At 42.9% G+C, this 21,809-nt stretch overlaps 1 protein-coding gene across 4 annotated transcripts in view; it reads right to left on the bottom strand.

Annotated features, from left to right (window-relative positions):
* Positions 1-5,773: 5,773 nt before the first annotated feature.
* LOC6587658 overlaps positions 5,774-21,809 on the bottom strand; it is a 58,595-nt gene continuing 42,559 nt past the window's right edge. For 2 of the 4 annotated variants that reach the window (XM_026990326.1, XM_026990337.1), the window contains 12 exons: positions 19,145-19,516; positions 16,058-16,113; positions 15,734-15,918; positions 15,441-15,632; positions 12,849-13,054; positions 12,420-12,646; positions 11,261-11,636; positions 9,357-9,421; positions 8,583-8,805; positions 8,030-8,157; positions 7,819-7,929; positions 5,774-7,702 (listed from right to left, as the gene is read on the bottom strand). In XM_026990326.1, coding sequence (XP_026846127.1) covers positions 7,427-7,702; positions 7,819-7,929; positions 8,030-8,157; positions 8,583-8,805; positions 9,357-9,421; positions 11,261-11,636; positions 12,420-12,646; positions 12,849-13,054; positions 15,441-15,632; positions 15,734-15,918; positions 16,058-16,113; positions 19,145-19,516 — 2,417 coding nt within the window. In that variant the 3' untranslated portion in view covers positions 5,774-7,426. The remainder of the gene's footprint in view (positions 7,703-7,818; positions 7,930-8,029; positions 8,158-8,582; positions 8,806-9,356; positions 9,422-11,260; positions 11,637-12,419; positions 12,647-12,848; positions 13,055-15,440; positions 15,633-15,733; positions 15,919-16,057; positions 16,114-19,144; positions 19,517-21,809) is intronic. The other 2 variants (XM_026990334.1, XM_026990344.1) reach the window with 2 other exon arrangements.

Here is a 21,809-nt window from a genome sequence, read left to right as displayed (position 1 = left end):
GTTGCCCGGTTTATATTTCGACGAATTTTGGCCTGGCTAAAAGCATTTCCGTGTCTCAGTATTAGATTTTCGTGTTGCTTTATTGAATTGTTTTTCGTTTCTTTTGTACACCAGAGCCAGAGCCTGGTAGCAAAATGCTGCAAAGAGATACATATCTTTGGCTACGAAAATCTCTCAAATATGATGTCGTCGCACAGTAAATGACCCGCATATGTCTCCGTGGACCTGGTCATCAGGTCGGTGAGCCAGATGGACTGGGAGCCTGAACGATACGGGGCACTCTTGAAGGACATTGAATAACACGCAACACTTGAGCGGAGCGAACACATCTGACTAGATTTCAATCTTGTGTGAATATGGATGCGTTGGGCCAATCCAGGAACAGCTGTCAGACATGGTAAGAGAGAATGGTGCTGGAGTGGTTTGGTGTGGAGCGTAGCAGTGTGGCAGGGTGGTGGGGGTGGTGCCACAAGTGCGCTTGTTGTCCGCTTGTTGCGCACTGAATTATTTATTAGGCATGTGTTCTCCTGTTTTGCACTAAGTGTCATTTTGTTGGCCAACAGAATTTGCCTTGTACCGTTTTTGGGTTTTGTCTGCCCCTCAACCAAAGTCCGAACCACTCTCTACTCTGTACAGTCGCAGGATCAGACAACCAAAGTGTGTCAAAGTGTCTGAATATTTTATGGGGATGCTCAAATGAAGCGCACAAATAAAATAAAAAGCAGAGAGCCGAGTAGAAAAAGCGGTAGACAGAGGAGAAAATTGATTTAAAGTTGAGCTGTGCTTTTCCTAATTAAACTTGAGATTTGCATAATTTGGTTTTCGCTGAAGTGGGAAGTTGGAATGGGAGTGGCAGTGGGAGCTGCAGCTGCACGACCCTCAAAGTGGGTCGAGGAATGTAATAAACTTGCACTTTGGATATGTACGAGTATGTATGTGGGGGGTCTTTGACTTTTGTTTTGGCAATTGGAAGAAGCATTCCCAAAGTTGCCAGAAAAAATGTGCAAAATTTGCACTCCTCGAAGATTTCATATTTGAGCTTCTCCTCTTCTCCTCGACCTTCTCCTGGCTTCTGGCTCGGCACAGGAATGCAATCAATTTGCAAATTTTCGCTACTTTGCCGCGTTTGCAAATGCTCGAGTATTTGGCTGCTTAGCAGTTTTTTCTCCCGCATAGTATACACATATATTTTTGTATTTTTTAGTCTTCTTTTGCCTCTTGCATTGCCATCTATTTTGTGTTATTTCTGCACTTGGCTGCTTGTCTGGAGCGCATCGAACGCTGAGACTATGCCGGAGCCGGAGCCTGAGCCGTCTATCTGTCTTCGATATTCTCTTGAATTCCACTCCTCTTCGGCTTTGTTCTTCTCTGGGAAGCAGCAAGTTATGCAAATGCAGCTCCTGAGGGTCCTGGCCATGTTTTGTTGAGCCAAAGGTGGTCGGGCCTGGGCCTGGGCTTGGGCCTGGCCTGTGTTGGCTTGGCTTTTTGGCCTGGGTTTTTGGCAAATGGCGTAAAAATAGTTTGCGACTGCAGGCCATCAAAAAATGTTCACTGATCATTGGCCACCGTAGCGCTCTAATGAAAGCTAGAATCGGGACTTTGCACTTGCCTGGAATACCTATGTACATACATACCATACCTATACTTTATGCATAGATGACTTCCTCCTTCTTTTTCATTTCTACATTTTCCTATGTGCCATGTGTAAAATCGACAAATAATGGATGCCTCCCCTCTCTCTGTGTGCTGGCAGTGCGCATTTGAATATCAATTCAATTGAATTCTTTGTGCTGCTGCGGCGCCTCCTGCTGAGGATTCTGTGGCGGTGGCTTCTTACTCAGGCATCCGGCACTCAGCCTGACTGCCTGGCAATATACATTCCCCACAGCGTTATGCAAAGGAATTCGTAATGTGTAAATGCGCCAGCCAAGTAGGGACTCTTCTGTACGAGTGTACGAGTATTCGCAATAAATTGCAGCGGAAAATGTTGCATCCTTGCATGGCCATGTCGACACGACTTTCAGCTCGACTTTAACTGCGTTTTTTCCCTATCGAAGTCGGTTGGCAATTAATAAAGTTTTCCACCTTAAAGCTGCTATTAAACGTAAATCCGTTGATATAGATCAAGCCCTATTAAATGTACGTAGAAAAAAATATGTTCTGTATGAATGCTGAAAGGGGGAGCATCTTAAACAATTGCGAGACGATAAACCGATTTAAATACTTGGATCTGGCCATTAATTACCTCAACTCAAATCAACTGACTGCCAGCACACTTGCCTTTTCGCATTAGTCCAGGCTCTATACATACATACATATATGGCTTTATTTATGTTCGAAATAAATTATTCTACTCACTCATCAGCATTATGCGCTGTTATAAACACGTTTTTAATTAAAATTGCAAAAACAGGCAAAACATAGAAGCGGCAATAAAAGCAAACAGCACGAGGATATGTGGGCTATGTTTGTGGGGGAGGTGAAGAGAAAAAAAAATGTATATGTATATATGATGGCAGCAACTTCAATTAGCGCAAAATAAAAGGCAATTCCAAGTAGAACAAAGCCAGCAGCAGCAGCCACAGAAACAGCAACAGAAACAGAGTCACAAACAGACAGAGAGACAGAGACAGAGACCCACTTACCCCAGCAGCTCAGCAGCGCTGCGGAGAGGGTATGGACGGAGAGTTGTAGGCGCAACAGTTTTAGCCATAAAATGGGAAACACGTAATCATCGCAGCCTGATAAATGTGCGTGCAACAACAGCAAAACGGCCACGCACTCTCTGGAACACTAGATACGAGTACGAGTATCAACGAGTATGAAAGAATTAGAGATGGGCGAAGACTGTTTCATTTTCAACATCTCTCACGAAAAAAGATATACCTAAATAAATACCTGTAGATTTCGAATGCGGAAAAAATAAATTTAGCTTAAATCTTTTCTTTTCGTTCCATTCGGGTTGGTAAGACAGATGCACATCTCTAGTGCGTCCATCCTTACGCTGTATCTGTATACTATAGGCCCCACATCATCGACCTTCAGCATTTGTGCCATTTTAATGAACTGGCAAGCCCGCATACACTCACTCAGTGCCTCCCCGCATTCATTACGGTTCATTTTCAGTTTTGCTATTCAGCCATCGTTCTGCCCCTGTGAATGATATTAAATGTGAACAAATATATATGTATCTATGTGAAGCTGATTATTTATGTAAGTGTATAGATATTGTATGAAAACTTTGCCACTTAGCAGCGGCAGGTAGGAGTACTACAAATTGAATACAAGGGAACAAAGAGAACACAAACAATTGTTTACAATCTTCCTTTCCTTGCTGTCAAATCAAACCAAATACCTTTCGAATTTATGTATATGAGTCACACACCCATATGTGATTGTTTTCCTCTCTTTCCTTTTGTGTGTGTGTTCCCACACTTCCCTCCCTCTCTCAGGCGTTGTGTGATTGTGTGGAAATTCGTAACATTTTAACCCCTCACGTGCCAGAAATGAATTGGCTCCCAGTCAAAGTATGTGGCCCCCAGGCCAAGACATCGAAATTGTCCTCACGTCTAGACATAATTTCTTCAATCATTTATTACCTAATTAAGTGGAAGTATAAATGCCGAACTCAGCCACCCGGTATGCACATAATGGGCGTGGCAGGTCAGGGGGCACAGAGGCAGAGCAGGAACTCTTGCCTCGTGCTATTTTCATTCTCTTCTGGGCCAGCGCCTTTTGTATGCGAATTAACTGGCAAAATTCCAATGATTGACCTTACTCTTTGTTGCTCTCTGGCTCTCCGGCTCTCTGGCGCTCTGGCTCTCTGGATGGGTGTGTTTGTGTCGTCGAGTGCGGCGCATTGGAGTGGTTCCTGGGAACTTGAGTTTAAGCCATGAAACGGCGTGGCGTTGCCTTGAGCAAGTGTCTTTGTCTTGTGCTCATCTTTTGTTCCTTGCAAAAATACAAAAGCATTGTGTGGCTTTTTCTTTTTATTTTTTTTTCCATTTTCTTTATTCTTTTCTTGTTATACCCTGGCAGAGGGTATTCGAATTTTACCCAGTATTTCCGACACTATTTGATGTATATATCCTTGATCAGAATCAAACAATTAAGATACATCTGTCTGTGGGTTGCTGTGTAGCTAGTCTTTTAATTTCCGCTTCCCTAAAATATGTATAAGTTGACATAGTCGATATTTATCTGAATCGAGTGTACTATATCATATAGTTGTCAGAGTAACGATGGATCTGTAAGGGTATGCAAAGTTTCGGTCGCCAAACGTGTTCTGCCTTTCTGGCTCGTTTTGCTGTAGCCTTGTTTATGGATATGTTTGCTCCTGAAGCAGGTCTTTTTTCCAGCTGTCTTTGTTGCATACGTATGCTCCGCCTTGTACGTATATTTTCCATTGTAGTCCTGGCTTTGTTCGACTCAATAGTGTCACATACTTAGTTGCCGATCGCTGTGGGGCTTTTGGGGGTCAATAATGAAGTGCACATCGAGAGTCGCACGTGGCCCACAAAAGTGAACGGATTTACTTACCAGAAAACGGTTTCCAATAGCTTTAAAATCCAGATCAGAACAGAACTGAACCCCAGCCTAGAACCCAGAAAACTTTAAAAGTCGATTGTTTAATTTTACTTTCTATATTTTGTTGCTTTTTTTTCTCTTACAATGTTTTATTACAAATATCGCTTGGTTTCTCATTTATGTTTCGCTTTATTTTATAATTTATATTTAACTTTATCCATGTACTTCAGTTGGTTGTATACGCTAACATAAAGCCCACAAATGTATTCCTAACATATCGTATAGATCCTATTTACTGTTTACTGTGTAGGTTTCCACTTAAGGTTTTTCTCATGCAAGTATGCCCGATGCACAATTGCCAGAGTTATGCTCTGCTTTAAGTTCATGCTACTTTTTATGCATCCATGCTAGGGATTCGTATTTGTGTGCTAGTTTTTATTTCCTTCATTTTCTTTGCTTTTTACATTAATGCGTCTATTTTGTAATTTCCTTTCCTTTCGTTTTCCTTTCTATTTTTATCATTTATTTTCTTCAACGGTACTTTACATTGTAGCTACGCTTTGTCTTGTGCCGCACCCCGAGTGACGGGCTGAAACAATACACTCGAGTGGACTCCGATATACCCCCAACTGATAACGATATAGTAGCCATTAAAACGATATGCAGTTGCCCAGCAAATGAACAACAGCTCCACTTATTATTCCAATAATCCTAGAGATACTCGTACAGTTTCCCCTCCTCTGCTTCATCCTTGTCACTCCTCTGACTGCGCTTGTTATTGGGGCTGGCCTGGTTGGTTAGATTTAAATTCGTCTAATATTTAGCTATAATATAGTATGCCTTAAGCAGGTTCTCAATAAACTTTACACACTTTTTGCTAGATGTATTTCTTTATTTTAAGGTTAAAGCGTTGCTTTTTCTCTAGAGACTATTAAAGTAGTTGCCAATGCTCTCTAACGTTTATAACTTTACTCGTACTGTATGTATATTTTGTATATATTAATATGTATAATTAGTTAGGGGTATATTTGCTTAGATATGCTGGGATTAGTTCATAGTTTTATGTCAACAGTGGTATAATTTGCAAGGATATTTGATAATGATATGGTTTAGCCCCTTGCTATATATGCACTATATAATCGTATATTACATTATCATTTTTCTAACTGAAGCGCAGGCTATGGTCTTGCCAGAAATTGTATATTGTATAGGTATATATAGATATATATATATATATTTATATGTATATAAACATAATACATATCGCCATGTATATGCATTAAGGAAGACATTTTTTCATGATTGTGACCATTTTCGTTATGCGCACATTTTCCACATTGCTCTCCGCCACAAAGTATGTGACAAAAAGAAACTCGTACTGCTGTCTCTTTGTCAAATGGTCAAGCTTAGGCTTAGAGTGTGTTTGTGTTTTAGTATGAGTGTGTTTGAGTGTGTGTGTCGAACACTCAATTAATATTCATAGAATTTTCATTCACCCAGGTGTTATTTTTCTCCTTATACTTCTGCTACTTTCCCCCCATACTATTTACAATAGTTTTATTCTTTATTCTTTACATATTTCGTTTAAGGCTCAACTGAAGATTCAATCGATATACAGTTCAATTTATCTGATGGTTTCATATCCATTACTGTTGTATATTTATCGTATGTTATATTATATCGTTGTATATTGTTATAAAGAACTATATACAAAAGATTCGAGCAGGGGCATTGTAAGAACTTGGTTTTGTGTGTAAACTTTGTTTAGGTGTTCATATTGATATGTACTGTTAGTATTTAATTACGTTAATTGAGTTTTTTAAGTTGTCGGTTGTACGATATATACAGAAAAACGGAAATGCTAATCGGGATTCTGGGATAGCAATGAAACCTGTTGAAACGAGGCGCGAATATGGCTGCTGGCCGGAGATCTTCCTGCGGCTTTGCGAGAGAGCTGTGTGTGTGTGAGTGTGTGGAAACAATTGAAATGCAGAACGCATAATGGATAATGAAACCGTAATTGTTTTCGCGCCTCCAAACGAAAAGGAAAACGGTGAAATAAATTAACAATATTATTTCGCTTGGGAGTGTTAAATGAGTTCATTCGGTTGGCCGTTGGTGTTGGCTGTGCAAAAGGCCTGCGCCTGACCGACCGGTTCCGACCGTTCGCACACATTAAAATGTAATTAAAAATCAAAAGAGAAAAAAGGAGTATGCATGAGAAATAAACATTGTTAAGGCGGTTAATAATTCTTTTTAATGGAGGCGGCCAAGAACTTTATAGAGCTTAAATAGCAACAAAAAGTAGCAATGGAATATTGCCTGCAGTGGGTATGATAATGACGAATGACTGACAGAGTGTATATATATATTGTTTACCGTATAAAACACTAGCTACGGGTAGTACCATATTTTAAACCCATTCTATGTACAGTCCACATCAAATCCAACTCTCGAGTGTCTGTTTTTTTTATTAGCTAAGAATATTATTATGTAGACAGCAGTTTTACTTTTCACGTTAAAGTATACATAAATCTAGGTTGAGTTCTATATTGTATATACTCGTATGTACTGTATCGTAATGCTTCACATACGTATCAAAACAGACATCGGCAACATCGTCAGGGTTCAACAACAAAGCATTACAAAAATCGCAGCTAAACACAGAACTAGCCCCTAAATGTATACAACATATATTCATATCATACGCTACGCTATATAAGATACGTTTTACCACTCGACTCCCCGATCCCCGATGCCCCGATGCGGCATATATTAAGTTATAGCTATCATTACACACGATCCGTATATCGAATATAGTTCCACCACTCCCGCCCTTACAGATATCTACTACGTACAGTTATCCAATTGCAATCCTCAGCCCTTAGCTATGCGGCTGTCATGTCGCTAGTCCTAGCCGGCCCTGTCTGCTCGCATCGCTCATACGCAGCGTGGTCGTGGAGAGATAGGCCAGCGAGAGGAGGAGCGCGAGGTGGAGCAGCCGGTGGCAGCCACGCGCCTGCCCATGCCCACTCTGGGCAGCACTCGTGCTCTCCGGCCAGATGACCTCGACTTCGGACATTTTGAAAATGCTCAGCAGTCGGTGGGATTGTAGCTCATTGTGCTCGGTATTGATTTGATGACTGATGGTCTTCAGAATCGCGGTGCACTCGTCCTGCAAGCAACCAGATAAGCCATAAATGTTGGGTTATTGGGTAAATGGATTATTAGGGAAAAGGAAATAGATTTGCTGGAGTCTGTCTCTGTGTGGCCTCTGGCATGTTGACCCACCTTCTCTTTCCGCAGCAGCTCAATATCTTTGAGTTTACCATCGTGCGGCAGGCGTGCTGCAATGATGATGTTCTCCTCGGTCATATTGAAGAGCGTCAGCGTGCACTGGGTCTGCGCCAGGTCAAAGTAGAGTGGAAAGTGGAGTGGAAAGCATCAGCGAAATGCAATTAATATACGTACATTGTTGGCCATAGTTCTTTCGCTGGCTTACCTGATTATCGATGTATGTGGTTACGTACTGCTGCAGGGCACGAACGGCATCCTGCACCCCCAGATTTGTGTGTGGTCGGAGCAGTGCCTCATCTGCAGCACTGTAGCCCAGCAGCAAGAAGACGCCACCTGGTAAAAGAACGAAATAAATAGGGGTGAGAATGCAACATCAATTGCAGCAAACGTAATTTACTGGTGGCCATCGCACGGAGAAAAACGCACGCAAGTGGCATGTGGCAAGCATGGACAAGAACCACGCAACATTTAGCCCTGCACCCTGCACCCTGCACCCACAATGGGGTTTTGTGTCAAATGTGGCCTGAAGTGCTCTACAGAGTGAAGAAGATGAAGCCCCCGACAAAGGTTTTTCAAGTAGAATAGAGATGCGTTGGTGCCGTGAAAAGGGAGTAGGAGGAGCCGCAAAAATGCTGCGTACTTGACAGCCCTGCATCGTCATCGCCTGTCGCCGGCGATAACCGTTAAGTGCTCAACCCGTGGCAGACCCCCGACACGTTCCATAATGGGGCAGTGACGTAGCCAAAGTCGCGACTCACCTGGCAGGATGTACTCTCCGAGCGGCGGCTTCATGCAGATGAAGCGACCCGAGTAGCAGAGGCAGCGACCGCGGAACGCTTGGTAGGCGGGCGAGGCGTGGCTGTAGAACGCCAGAGCCGTCCGGCAGGGGGCGAATGGCACGCAGAGGGCGTGGCAGGTCAGGGTGAGGGCCTCCCCGCAGCTGCACAGCTCGCTGCACTCGGCGTCGTCCAAAGAGTAGATCTGAAAATAAATCCCCCCCAGAATACAGGAAAAGAAACGGTGAAAAAGGGCTCCGATTAAGGCTAATATTACGCGGACGTCATGTATAATAATAATTAAGGTCCCTCGTAGTCGAAAGTGAAATTAATTTCTTGTTATCATTTCTTGCTCCTATTCTATTTATATTTTTGTTTTATTTGCTGCCTTACCACATGCTGACACGTATGTAAGCTGTGAATGCCGGGAAATGCAGCTTTTCCACATAAATATTTTCCACTTTCCGCTGCCATTCCGTTTGGCTTTTCACGTTTCGTTGCTGTTTGCCGTTGGCTTAACTTTTAGTTATGTAAATGCGCCAAAAAGTGCTTTCTCAACTCCAACAGAAAAAGCCCCAACAAATATGTAATCCAAAACGACACACAAAATTAAATATATAAATTTTGCACTGACTTGCAAATGCCATTCAAATTAAATAATACTTTAATTGCTGTTAATTGATCACGACTGCACAATTATTTTGGGGGGAAAGTGTGTCTGGAATATGATGGACCCAAAATTATTAATTAACTCACCCGTTTGCTGCTGCCTTCTCGAATCAGCTGATCCGATTGGTAAGGACGTTGAACCACACAGTTTCCTATAGGGGGTAAAAAGAATATTAAATTTATTGTACATAAAGCTGATTTTTCTCTATTCTATATTTCCTCGATACAGCTTATTTTTTGTTAATCCCGAAAATATTCACTATTGAATGTCTTAAGAAAAACTAACTCAAATAATAACTCAAATATAATTCAATTTTCACTACTTTGCTACATTTAACATTCAATTAAATGCAATTTTCACTTCTATTTAAGCTTGTGGTGTGGCCTTGTCTGTGGGGGCCATAGTTTTGCCTTGTGTAGCTGCAGCCATGGCAAACACAGACACAAACAAAACCAAGCATGCTCACACACACAGACAGTCGAGTCCTTTATATTTTTTGTTGGTTGCTGGCAGGCAGCGTACACAATGCGACCCTGCCACTCATTCTCAAATAACGGATGTCCGCCACTCATGTGGAGTATTCATCATGTCATCAACGCCATTACGAGTTTTTCCAGGCTGAAGTTTATGGCTGGAGAGGGTGCAAATGTGTGTTTATGTAACACACATTTTCACATTCGAGACTTGAGTTGGAGCGGAGACCTTTCGACTTCCTTCCACTTAATTACGAGCAATGGGCCGGGCTTTGCAATTTTAAATTCTGACTAACTGTCAGTATAACTGGCACCCTGGGCTTTCACTAATCAAATCCATTTTGCCAAAAACTTTACCAATAAAGCCGCTGCGAAAGGTGCATAAATAATTGAGCTCTACAATAGTTAAATATAGTTTTAAAATTTCCGCCTCACTGCCAACGAAAATCAATTATAGATGAGACACAAACAGGCTCTATCTGCCGCCGGGGCACAGCAACATTTCATGCAAAATTCAAAGCCAAATGTCCCAAGTGTCTAAATAATTACAACAGGCGAGTTGACCACTCAGACTGACAGACTGTCTGACAGCCCAACTGGGGTCTGGCACACGTTTTGGGCTCTCGGACACAACGTTTGATGGGCGGACTGATGGACTGGATGGCAAACAAACAAACTCATTTACATTTTTAATGATGTTGGCAAACACGTTTTGCCCTCACCCCCTTTCTCTCCCTCCTTTCGCTGGATCTCTGTTGGAGTTTGTTTGATAAATGAATGGACAATAAACGATGTCCTCTGTCGGAGATTTTAACTAACGGAAGTATTATCACAATGCAGTCGAGTGATATGTTTTGATGGGTATCCCCACTCTACGTGTGTGCGTTTGGACACACAATATAACATACTCGTGTATAGTCGCATAATCGGATTTGGAATGTACCTAGGATCGCAAGACACATTCTGGACGAACTTTTCACTAGAGAGAAGGCCGCACATAATTGCCACATCATCCGAAAGCAAACTCATTTCCGGCCACAGACACAGACACAAACAAACACAGAAACACACACGAATAGTCGTACAAATATGCAAGCGGATATGGGGGTAACCAATGTGGACACTGAATTTTAAATGATTTTTGCACAAAATATTAAAATAATAATGATGGTCGGGCGCTGAGTTATGCTTTCAATTAGCCAAACAACCGCAGCCACCGCATCAATTATGTGGAGGACTTTCAAAACGGAAACGAATCCCAAACACGAGGATGACTGATTGGTGGGAAAACCCTACCTCCCTATACAAGGTGTGTGAGGAGGGGCCCATAATTGGTATTAAGCTGGTCAAAACTTTAAATTAGGCATGAGAGAGTCGTGCCATGTTTGTTTAAAATACAAACTTTTCTTGTATAAGCGAACACGTGTGCATACATCAAGGAAGAGGAGGTCCCAAATCCAGGACTCCAGCGACTCTGTCACCCAGTTCCAATTTATAACCCACTTGCATTTACTTACTTGGCGGCTGCGTTGTTGTTGTGGTTGCCATTGTTGTGGTTGTGGTCACCGGCTCTGTGATGCTGATGCCCACAAACTCTGTTGTTTCCCTTGGGTCAACGAAAATTACTGGATCATCGAAATCTACACTGCCGGCACTGCCACGTCCCTTTCCGCCATTTTTACGTCGGCTGCCATTGCCATTGCCGCTACCGTTGCTGTTGCTGTTGCCATTGCCGTGGCCATTGCCATTTCCGTGTCCATTGGCATTGCCGTTGTGATAATCGTCATTTCCGCCATTTCCGCCGCTCTCGACGTTTACGCTGGGTAACGGTATCGAATCGGGTGGATCGAGATAATTGTGTTCTACCGATGCTGGCTCTGATTTCTCTTTTGGCTGCTGTTTCCATCCGTTCGTCCGCGTTTTCCCCCAGTTTTTTTTTTGTTGTTTTTTGTTTGGTTTTGCGTTTCGTGGTTTTTCAATTTTGTTGTGCCGTGTACGTTGGTTTTTTTGTTTTTGTTTTCGTACATTTTTATTTATTTATTTGCATTTTTTGTGGTTTTCGTTGCGGTTCATTGTTGCAATTGTTCGCAGTTATTGTTATAGTTGTTGTTGTTGCCACATGAAAGGGAAGGACGAAAAGATGTTAAAGAGTTTGAATGCGAATATTTTGTGTATGGGGGGGGGGCTTAATCTTTTTGCTGCTGTTGCTGCTTCTGGTGCAGCTGCAGGTCAGGAATTGATTGCTTTGTCGGTTTGCCAACCGGAGGAACTGGGCCAAAAGCAGAACCAGAACCAGCAACAGACCCTGGCTTGGGCCCTGGCTCTGCACCAGAATCGAAGCGAGGCGGAGTGGAGCTGGATGTGGACTTTGGTCTGGCTGGTATGTTGTGGCATATTGTACCCGCCGCCGCCGCCTCCCCTGTAGAGCCACTGATTGAGTGCTGATTGGAAAACAGAAACCGGACCGACAAACTATATGGATTGATAGTCCCAGTCCCAGAAAGGGGAATGGGGTGTGAGAGGGAGAATTGGACAGGTAACTGTTGTTGATGCTTGTTAAAATCGGGTAGCGCTGAATGGACGGCCACTAGTTGACCGCAGTGGGGCAATTAGGATTCAAACATGCCCCGCCTGGACCTGGACTTGGACCTGAACCTGGACCTGGACCCTACTTACCGCATTGAAGTCCTTGAAGATGTGCGTGGCCGGCTTCCGGGCCGTTTGCTTCGGCTGCAGGCTCGTCGTCGTCGTCGTTGTTGTGCTGGTCGGTGGTGGCGGTGGGGGTGGTGGTGCCCGGGTTGTTGTCGTTGTTGTTGTCGTCGTGGTCGTCGTCGTTGTTGTGGTGGTGGTAAGGAAACCCAGCTCAGCCAATCGCTTCATATGGAAATCCTTTTGAGCCTCAACTGTCAAAGAGCGGAAAATTGTCGGTTAGTGAGGATGCAGGAAATGTATACAGTAAGCTGTCACTAAGATAAAGGGACATATAAAGTAAAGTTAACTTCCAGTGGAGGATTCTGCACTGAATTGATGTGTATATTTTAAAGAAAAAGTATTAAAAGTATCGAGGAATGACTCCAGGCGCTACAGTGGACAGGGATCACTTACCCACACACGGATTCATCCACAACAGACGCCGCCAGCCCACACACTGGTACAGATGCTGGGGATCGGTGCCCTGGCAGGCACAGGTGGTCCGCAGCATAGTGCCCAGGATGCCAATCATTGCCGTTCGACAGCCGCTGGGTCGCCCGGCACACTTCTTGGTGACGCTGTCCACGGCGCAGGCCTGCTCGTAGTACTCCAGCTTGAGCCTGCCCCAAGAAGTGAGAGAAACACGAAGTTCAGGTAATGCTAAACAGAACAGAAAAACCCGAGTAAGCTGCTCAAAGGTAATGCCCATCCCCATGCCCATGCAGGAAATGTCTCTGTTTATGTCTTCAGGTTTGCTGTCATGCGCTAGTTAGCTCCAGTTGCATGCCTCGTCCCTGCTACATGTGATGTCTGTGAATGAGTGCCAGTTACCGTTACCTGCACTGCAGTCGCCGGTGGCACATTCTCTCAGCACCCTGGCCTGAGATTGATGTCGTCCAATTTATGCTGAAATTACTCTCGGCATTCTACTGCATTTCATAGTCTTGGGCAAATGCTTCTTCCGCTACAAAATTTACGAGGCTCCTGGTTTCTGGAATCTGGGTGAGATTTTTGTCAAGTGCCATGCGACGTATGCGTAATATTTCACTTGTGGATTATCGACTGAGGCTCATGGCTGAGTCGTTAGCATTCCAATCAGATTGGTTGCAGCCTAATTAGGGTTCAATGCATCGGATGCATTGCTGTAAAGCAGATTGCATTTCCCCAAAGCTTAAGTCTCCAGGGGCATCGTTTCAAAAAGGAAAAAAAGGAATATTTCCATGGGAAAATACTCATAATTGCTTTGAGGAATTTTCTATGGCGAAGCTGCCTTGAATACTCTTTCTGAGCCCACCTTTTTTTTTTGCAATCTTCGCAACTTTTTTCCCCCATTAGCCTCGCTGAAACTTTGCCCACTTACAAGATGAATATTTCTCCGAGTCAGCGTCAGCGTCGGCCCAATCAACCGCTGACGCAATCGTTGGGAGATTGTAAGCCTGGACTTGTAGTACACTGCGTGCAGTCGCTTGTGCAACGAAAAGTTGCAGCACGCAGCCGGCCAAGTGCAGTTTAAGACATCGGAGCAGCTTCAATGAAACGGCAGCCAAACAAATGGGCATTCAGTTGGAACAACGCTCCCTCTCCTGGGTTCTCGGCAGGCGCAGGCACGTGTTGGCGCACAACCCGTCGTATACGTAATAAGTCAACATAAGCACTCGACACAGAGAGAGCGTGAGCGTGAGGGAGGGGCACACGTTGCATAGAAGTTCTTAAGCATGGGGCAGACACCCACCACCGCCTCCACCTCCACCTCCACCTTCTCCTGCTCACTGCCCCTGTCTCTCTGCAGCATACAAAATGAGCGTCATTAGTCCAATTTAGTTGTTTGCCAAAGCAAGTGCGATTCACTTAAAAGGCAATTAATTTCCAGAGCCACAGCTACGACCACGTACTTTGCGGTCGTTCAGCCGTAACATGGCAACAAACAAACACCCAAACACTCTTGTGCCCCCAGAGCTATGCAAACACACACTCGCACTCTCTCACACACACACACATCACTCTCCCTCTCTCTCTGGAGATGGTGTTGTTGTTGCATGTGGGTGTTGCATCCTATTTATAACTTAACTTTGTGTTTGACACATTCGCGCGGTCTGGCCCAGCCTAGCTGGAGAGGTTCTTAGTTTGGCTGTCAACTCTCTGCCGCAGCCTGCAACTTGGCCTGCTTAAATGGCAGCCTGGTTTAATGAAGAGGATGGTCTGGCGAGCGGAGCCTGACAGTCTCCCGGCCAACTGCCAACAGCCAACTGGTAATTTTATGCCCCGCTTGCTTGCAACTGCTAAATTTGAGAGAAAATCCAGCCGTAGTACCTCTCCTGGCCACTCCTGTCAGTTGTTGGCTGTGGGTCCTGTTCCTGTTGCCGTTGTCAATTTAACGAGTTTAGCAAAGTGCCATCAAAGTTGCGGCTTTCGCCGACTTTGCCGTGGCTAAACGCTTCTAATTCAATATGAACGCGAGCGTGTGACTAAGTCTATTAAATGCAATTTGCCTTAATTGAATTGAAAACGAATAGGGAACCAGAAACTGCAATAGTGAGACAGTTTGGGCCGACTATCGGATTCCCGTGGCTCAAATTAATTTGATATTTTATTACGTGAAATTCTTATAACCCTCTGAATGGCATTACTTCAATAGATAATTTTCGTTTGCCTTCCTTTCTTTTATTTTTCATTTACTGATGTTATTAGTTATCCGAGAAGAATGATATTTGTATTGTGTAAATAACAGATCAAAAACCGCGCAAAACCAAAATAGGATGGAAAAATGGGGAAGAAAAGAAAACACGTCTATTTATCGAGGGATCAGGCTGAATATCCTAAGGCGCTACCTGACTCAAACGTTTTCAAGGATTCGATATACCCTCCCACTCTCTCGTTACGTGGTACTAAAAGAGATAACCGCCATGTACTTGTGTATCGTTTTCATGGCGAGAAATTTACATTGCGCTGCGCATATTTCCGCTTCCGCTTAACGGTAAATTTTTGATATATGGCCTTTGTACCCACCTGCACTCGCGATCCTCCTTGCAGCTCTCGGCCACTACATGACAGGCGGGCGGTGGATGGTAGTAAATGCCATTGGAGCTGGCCGGATTACTGTTATCGGGCGGCCGCTGCGCACAGACGGGATGCAGTTTTTCCTGTGCAATCATGCACATGTCGTGCCGATTGCTGTTCTGCTGCATGCTGCTGGTTTTTCTGCGACGAACAATGAGAGAATTGTTGGCGATTGTTGGTGGTGCGTGGTGGTGCTGCTGGTGGTTTTTGGGGAATTGCTGCTGGACTGTCCAGCCACTTACTTGCATAGACAAAAGGCAATGTCTAGATTGAGGTCCTCGTGCGGCCCCTTATAAAAGGCCTGCAGCGATGTCATGCACGCGTTGCGATTGCACCGATGCAGTTCACAATGCATCAGCATCGGCTGCAGGGACGACGAGCAGGACGGATCTTCCCGGCAGGTGTCCAATGCTGTGTGACAGGTACTCTAAGGAAGGTTGTGTTGGGAGTGGGATTTGAACAGAGGAAAGGGAAAAAGTAATAAGCGCTCAAAATTGTGTACTGCTGCAGCAGCACTTGGAATTGTCCTGCGTGCCTCGATTTGGGCTTTTCTTTGCGGCACTCACCTGAAAGTGTTGCTTGATTATTTCCGTTGAGAGGTCAACTTCCACATCCTGACCACCTGCATCGGCAAACGGACCGAAACGTGCCCAAGTGTGGCAGTGGCAATGGGATTTGCATTTCCATTTCCATTTGCATTTGCATCGAGCAAATGTTACCCAGGAGAGTCGGAGTCGAATCGTTGGACAGAGAGTTTAGTGACCACAGCGGGGCAGGGCAGGCGTGGAGAAAATGTTTGAAATAGTTCATTAGTTTTCAATTTACCCAACCGTTCTCAACATATTCGATTCGGGTTCGGATTTTTCGACTTATCCGCTGTACCCAAACCCACACCCGCATCTGCATCTGCATCTGCACCCGAACCCGAACCCCATATACACACACCCTTCCATCTGTCGACCCCAACCTGGTGAAACTGCGTTAGCCGGGTAAATGATTTGGTTTGGCTCTGTTTCTGGTTAAAGCCCTCTCCAATCCACATCCAATTGTACGTGAAATCCTTGATTACGCCAATTGAGAGAACTTTGGGACTAATTAAAATGTTAAATAAATGCGAGCTCTGGCTCTGCCTTTGTTTGTGCATATTTGCCGCTCTATGCTCTTAATTAATTTCATTTATTTGTTTTAATTTCGCTCTCAATTGGCTTATTTATTTATTCCATTCACATATAATTTACACATGGAACTGTATTTAATGTTTAACTGTTATGATTATAGGCGCTTAGGGCCTAACACACAACTCAATTACGTTTTGGGGACGATGGGGGAACAATGACCATTTATATTTCCATAACCAAATCAAATCGAATGTTCATATGAGAATATCAATCACAGAGGCCCCCAGCAAAGCAGATAGCCACCAGGTTGTCGCGGGTGACAGCTATCGATTGCTTTTTAATTAACCAACTTTTTGTTCGCTCTTCCCCTCGCCGCAGCACAACACAAAAAAATGATCAAAATTATTGAATAAAAACCAACAAAAATGTACATAAATAACGTAAATTAAATGCAAATATTCCACAAATTTTGTTTATTGCCTATGACTGTAATCCAGGGGGGAGAATGGAGATTCGGAGAGTAGAAAGTGAGAGTCAATAAGGGGATTTATGGGCTATTACTTGGTGGTCTGAGGGAGGGGGGCGTAATCGTAGGGTCGCAGGGCTGGCAAAACACAACTAGGTTCTAGAGATATATTTATTTATTATTAAATATAAAGGTATTTATTTAAGTTATTTGTTCGACTTTAAAAACTACCAAAACCTACTGATAAAAAGATTCTTTTTAAGGGGATCGGCAACGATATGTTCTAACTCCTGTGTATGTTTGTGTGTGTGTGTGGGTGGGTGAATGGCTGTCTGTATGGGTACACCTCAAAAGTAGGCATCACTTTGTGTCCGGCTCAGGCATTCATAGCTCTCATGATTCTATGCAAATTTTATTCCGATTGAACGAGTGTTTCTTTGGCACACTTTATTGGTTTTCTGAATGAATACTCTTTGTGTGTGGGTGTATGTATGCGTGTTCATTGAAACGAACAGAACAACTCGTTGCAGACTCGGCAGAAATGAAATGAATACGTATTAAAAAAAAAAACCAACAAATGTACACGCAAATAATTAAATTTTAAACGGAAAACGGAATAAGCCAAACACAAATTCGAGTAGCAGCAGCAAAGCCAACAAAAAATGTCTTAACACAATCAATTTGTATTCGTATAATCGTTTTTTCTGTTTTAGGGGATTTCTTTATTGCTTTCTGCTCTTTTTTTTTTAAACCTTTAACCTTAGGTCAAGTAGTTTTTGTCTGCATGGAAAGTTCCTAGGCGCTGTCTTTGAAGTACAAAGAAATCAGATGCTTTTGTGGTTTTTTTGTATGAAACAATGAATTTGATGTCTAGTGTAGTACTTCCATGTAGATTGTTGTATGGCACAAATGGTACAAATATATTTTTGCATTTGAAGGGTATGGTACGAGTATAATGACTTGGAGCCAAAAAAAATGAAATGCTTTGTCGTTGGGTTATTTGTTGTTTGGTTTGGTTTGGATTCAAAAAACTGTTAGTGCGTTGGAAAAAATTTGAAAAAAGTGTGCTTGAATTGAGTTGTAACAAAATTGGTTTTTGGTTCTTTGGTTTTTGTATTGGTCTTTCTTTTTGGTTTTAGTTTGAATATATATTTTAGGAAAGAAATTAAATGAATTCTGTTTAAGTCTGGGTTTTGTTTAAGATTTTCATTTTGCTCAATTAACGCTAAACGAAAAATATAAGTTTTTATCGAAAATATTACCATTTTTTTACAATTTTGAGTTTGTTCGTTTTTACTTTTCATTTAGTTAAACAAAATGACAAACAAAATTCATAGTAGAAAATATTGTTGTAACGCATTTGAAGCAAATTGTTTGGTTTTAGTATATTCTTGTAGGAACATTTTCAAAAACTCTGAAATCAAATGGCAAGCTACGTAAAAATGATGGAACACAAAAGAGAGTTAAAGTTGTATAAATATTTATATATTTATAAATAAGCTGTAATGTATATTTGTTTTTTTTTTTATTTGAGCTGTAACTGTACTTTCACTGGTTGGATTTGTTTAATATTTAAAAGTTGATCAAATGCCAAAAATTATGCACAAAGCCACGAACCGCGCTCGGTTCACGCCATTTTGTGGTTCTGGATTCTGTATATGTTCAGTATGTATTCAGTATGTATTCACTTTCAACGCAAAAACGAAAACTGGAATGATTTGGATTTGGTTTTCCAACAAAATGTACCTACAACATGGAAGGGGGAGGGGGTGTACTTAGTTACAGGGGGGCGGGGACGGCACAAATGGAAATCATAAAAAATTCACAAAAATCTATCTAAAATGGTGAACGAACGAACGAATGAACAAACGAACTTTCTTTTTTTTGTTGCCTGTTAATTAGTTCTAGGAGTTTGCACACACAAATACATGGATATGTATGTATATCTGGTTATTTCATTTGGTATATACTTTTTGCAGCTTTTTTTGTATTTTTGTTTTCCTATGCAGTAGTAGTACGTGGATTCAGTTATTTATGGATTACGTTCATGCTATTACGTGTACACATACTTTGATAGTAAACACCGGAATTTCCGTTTCCGTTTCCGCCATAGCCGAGGCCCGTATCAATGATATCGAATGGCTCATTTTCGACGGCCGCCGCTGCCATGTGCCGCTGATGGAAGCCGCTTATATTGAACGGATAGCTGGGCACGCCGTGCATCGAGCCCGGATAGTTATAGTTATAGCCGCCCGAGAACCCAAACCCGGATCCGGAACTAGAGCCAGAGCCGGAGCCGAAGCCAGAGCCAGAGCCGGAACCGATGACGGTGCCAGAGCCGGAGCCCGGGCCGCCCATGGCAATCAAGGGCGTATCAATTACGGCCAAATTATCATTGAAGATTCTCTGATGCAGTCTCTCGTCCATGCCCAATATTCTTACTGCAATTTGGAATTAGCAAGAAGAGAGAGGGGTAGAATGGTTGTAGTTGTAGTTGTGGTTGTTGTTCTTGTTCAGTGCCTTCTATATAAGATTTGTTGTTGTAGTCTTAGTTGTTATTTTGTTTTAGTTGTTATTGTTATTGTTATTTGTGGTTGTTGCAGCTACGCAGCATTTGAGTTTTCCAATCAAATTCGCATTAATTTCTGTATCGATTTTTTGCTTGGTCATTGGCTTTCTTACAATCGACTTTTGATTAATTATTTGGTATGAAAATAAAATGATATATATGCCAAATATATTTGGCACATCATTTTTGCTACAAAAGAGTTTATTAAATCAAGAAAAAGTGAACCAAAACACAAGTCAGAGAGTGTTAACCAAAGTGAAGAGAAAATTTGATTAAACATACGAGTACAGAGAAGAAAAAAATGTGCTCTTAATTATTATTGGTGTTATCCACAATTAGTGCTGGGAAAATAGACCAGTAAAACGTTTTGCATTGAATCGGCTTTGCTGGGGAACCACCAAGGGCTAAAGCGATTTCCATTTCAGTCTGGCCACGCTTCGATGGACATTTTCGGGGTTTTGGCCCCGTTGCTATCAATGGCCACACATAAACAGAATGTCTGTCAAATGTCATGCGCTGATAGAGCGCGCAAATGGCAAACGGTTCGACGACAGCCAGCTCCAGGTCTGAGGACAGACTCCCCGCTGCAGCCAGCCATTGCCATTGCTTATCTCGGCAAAAGCACGCCAAAGTGCGCTTCATTGGAGGTGCCTGGCTCAAAGTTCAAAAGGATGCCAACGAACGTCCCACCCAGAAGCCTCTCCACCCACGGAGTGTGCTGGGAGCTGGGAGCGAGCAGACATATCGCTGGAGGGTCAACTGCTGGCGCTAAATGGCTAAGGATTTGTCGGGAGACGTCTGTCTCTACGAGTACGACTATACTATATATGTATGTATGTATGCGTTGATTCGTATTTATGTTTGTCGCTCGCATTCCCTGGTAAATATTTGCCAAACAAGCACAGTGAAGGGGGAGCTCAGGATGTCTTCTGGGGGAGCTTGAATGGGATTAGCTCCGTTTGTTAACTGCAATCGCGCTTGTAAACGGTTTGTCGTGGAGTGGATCAGGGCCATGTTATCTAATTGTTGCGTATACGCAATGTGGTCCCCGCTTGATTGTTTCAATACAAAACGAATTTACTGCATTTCGGTCATTTTGCTTGCCGTTTTACCACACACAAAAGCAAACAAAACAGTTCATGCAATGTTAACTGTGTAGAAAAGAGCATTAAAGGCGATTTACACAGATGCTCGCACATGAATCGCCACACACAGAAACATAAACGTGCACATAAACATTGAGACACAGATACGGAAATACGGTAATACGGGGATACGGAAAAGCAGAAATGGGAGCGTGAACTGGAACGAAAATAGAAACAGAAACATGAACAGTCGGAGTGCGCGAATTTTAAACAAACTCATAAACAACGCATATAAATTTCAGAATGTGCAATAATTCCAAAATTACGTATGTGTCTGCGTGTGTGTGTGTGTTCGAGGGTGTGAATAGAAATTGGAGCAGGCTGCATCTGGCTGGGAATCGGGTTACGGCTGCCATATCAAATAGCCGAACGGCCATCCGTGGTTTTCATGCCCTAATTGGGCAGGAGCAGGAGCAGGAGCAGCCCTGCAAGCAGCTGCAACAAGCTCTCACATTCATGCATGACAGACATGCACAATACAAGCATGCTGCCAGAGGTACTGGGAATGGTGCACTGAAATAGCGAGGGTGTGTGTTTGTGGTATCAACCCTGTGGCCCTCTGCTCTGCGCTGCTACTTCTAAGTGGATTGTACAATATTATGAAAATATTTATTACACGCAAACATCCACATCCTAACCCATACTGGTGTGTATATGTGTCTGTGAAAGAGTATGTGCATGAGTGGGTTGGAGGTGGTACTGCTAGAGGTGCTGGAGGTGACGTTGTGTTGGGTCAGTCGTGGAGTGCATGTTTGACTTGTTTTGTTATTGGCGCAATGCTGACAAATCGGTTTATTTGCTTTTTAGTTGTGCTTAATTAAATTTTCAAATTGAAAGCTCGGCTTGATTTTTATACACCAAATACCCCTCACCTACAAGGCTACATATGAACTCTATCAAACAGAAATCATTCATAACAGTGAAACTGATTACTGACGGACAAAAAAGAAGACATTTTATAAACATAGTTTAAAAACAAGCTATTGTCTACTATGTTATGAAATGTCTTATTTCATTTGG

The sequence above is a fragment of the Drosophila persimilis genome, unplaced genomic scaffold (genome assembly GCF_003286085.1).
Source record: "Drosophila persimilis strain 14011-0111.01,24,50 unplaced genomic scaffold, DperRS2 tig00000000-arrow-pilon, whole genome shotgun sequence".
NCBI classification, from domain to species: domain Eukaryota; kingdom Metazoa; phylum Arthropoda; class Insecta; order Diptera; family Drosophilidae; genus Drosophila; species Drosophila persimilis.
Note: the sequence above shows the minus strand (reverse complement) of the source record. Positions and strands in the feature narration are given on the sequence as shown.